Source organism: Octopus bimaculoides, chromosome 23 (genome assembly GCF_001194135.2).
Source record: "Octopus bimaculoides isolate UCB-OBI-ISO-001 chromosome 23, ASM119413v2, whole genome shotgun sequence".
Lineage (NCBI taxonomy): Eukaryota > Metazoa > Mollusca > Cephalopoda > Octopoda > Octopodidae > Octopus > Octopus bimaculoides.
Window position 1 is genome coordinate 6,987,336 of NC_069003.1, and position 2,380 is coordinate 6,989,715.

Consider the following 2,380-nt stretch of genomic DNA (forward strand, 5'->3'; position numbering starts at 1 on the left):
TATTATTATCATTATTATTATTATTATTATCATTATTATTATTATTATTATCATTATTATTATTATTATTATCATTATTATTATTATTATTATCATTATTATTATTATTATTATTATTATTATTATTATTATCATTATTATTATTATTATTATCATTATTATTATTATTATTATTATTATTATTATTATTATTATTATTATCATTATTATTATGGTGGCAAGCTGGCAAAACCATTAGCATGTCGGGCAAAATACTCAGTGGCATTTTACGTCTTTATGGGAGTGGGGGTCAATGAAATAAGTACCAGTTATGTACTGGGGTTGATGTAATCAACTTACCCCCTCCCCCAAATTTCAGGCCTTGCGCTGTAGCACAAAGGATATTAATACTGCTTCTGTCACTCAATCTTATTCATCAGTAACATATTCTCCTTCATCATTCATGATTGCTTGCTAGTGTTCCACCAGCTTTTCAATGCTTTGATGGTATGAAACCACTGGGGTCTTGATCCCCAAAATACATCAACCTACATTTTCAGCCCCACATTGTTGTTGAACAAAATGTCTCAGAGACTGTTGGAGAGTGGTCAAAAAAGGTGATAATCTGAAGGCACCATAGCAAGAGAATATAGTGTAGTAGAATTTCCCAACTGTGCTTTTGAATTATATTTTGGTCAAATTAGCAATCCATGCACTGAGGTTTTGGACCTTATCCATCAAGTGAAGATGACAAGCAATTGTATCTTAACCCATTACCTACCAGTGATCTCATATGAGATCACTTAAAAATTATAAATTTCGTAATTATCTGTCAATATTTACACATTACTAACCTTTTGCTGTATCTACTAGGTATATTTCTCTGATATTCAAATGAGGTTTGCTAATTTTTCACCCAATATCTCTCTCAGGATTTTCGAGTGAGATCGTTGCCAGTGCTCCTGGACTGGCTCTTGTGCAGGTGGCACATAAAATACACCATTTTGGGCGTGGCCGTTGCCAGTACCGCCTGACTGGCCTTCGTGCGGGTGACACGTAAAAACACCCACTACACTCTCGGAGTGGTTGGCGTTAGGAAAGGCATCCAGCTGTAGAAACTCTGCCAAATCAGATTGGAGCCTGGTGTAGCCATCTGGTTTCACCAGTCCTCAGTCAAATCGTCCAACCCATGCTAGCATGGAAAGCGGACGTTAAACGACGATGATGATTATTTTGAAATGTTCTTTTGATCATTCCAGCGTGTTTCTAAGGCTGATTTATGCTAGAAATTAAAGTTTCGTAAAAAAAATTCCAGTCAATAGAATTATGGGAGGTCATGGGTTAAGAGCAACACATCTGCTGAGCCATACATTTTATTTCATTTCTCTAATTTCATGCAAATTTACCAAATTATTTACCCCAAATATTTTCTTTTATCTTTACTTACTTGTTTGTTTATTTCTTTATTTTTCAGGCATGACAGTCATTGTATTGGTGGCCACCATACTCTCTTTGCTCATTGGCATTGTTATTGGTATTCTCTGTACTTGTTACTGCTTAAGGAGAATGAAGAAGTATGTTTAATACAATTCTTTTGTGATTGTTTCCATAAAGAATGTAATGTTTGAGTGGGAGACTGTGGACAGAAAAGACGCTCTGCAGACTGTACGTTTATGTATATTTCTGTAATATGTTGTATGATGAGGTAAAACAGGATGAATCGGACATAATTTTGTCCACTGATCCTATTTTGATATTCTGTGTGCATAAATTATGCTAATGTTATCTGACATCTTTGTATATTTCTTTTTTCCACATGGATGACATTTCTGTATTACTTAATCTCTATTAGCCACACAAATGTCTGTGTGTGTGTGTATATATATATATATATATATATATATATATCAACAATATATTAACTGTTGAATAACCTATTTTGAACACCTAACTGAGAGCAAACAGGCAAGCATTTGGAGTAATCCCTTACTATTTACACAGGTGTGTATGTATGTGTATTATATATATATACAGACATACATATATATATATATATACCATATTTTAATGTGTATTAGGTTAAAATAATATGGGAGTTTCTTATACATGGACAGTATTATAATCTCTTACAAAACCTTTTTTCCAAATCGTAAGCCCAAAAAATTAGAGGCTCCTTATACACGTTAAAATAGAGTACATACATACATACACTCACACACACACATACACACAACCACTTATATACACTAGTATGCTGCAGCTTATATAATTAACCATTTACTCCTTACATTAAAAATTTTAACACTAACTTACTGAATGTCTTTTTTTCTCCTATGGATGAAATCTCTGATTTACTTTGTCTCTCTCTCTCTCTCTCTCTCTCTCTCTCTATATATATATA

At 33.0% G+C, this 2,380-nt stretch overlaps 1 protein-coding gene across 1 annotated transcript in view; it reads left to right on the forward strand.

The window, feature by feature from the left end:
• The window catches only part of LOC106873862 (sushi, nidogen and EGF-like domain-containing protein 1), a 22,618-nt gene that overhangs the window by 17,929 nt on the left and 2,309 nt on the right, over positions 1-2,380 (forward strand). The window contains exon 5 of the mRNA XM_014921377.2: positions 1,454-1,553. Coding sequence (XP_014776863.1) covers positions 1,454-1,553 — 100 coding nt within the window. The remainder of the gene's footprint in view (positions 1-1,453; positions 1,554-2,380) is intronic.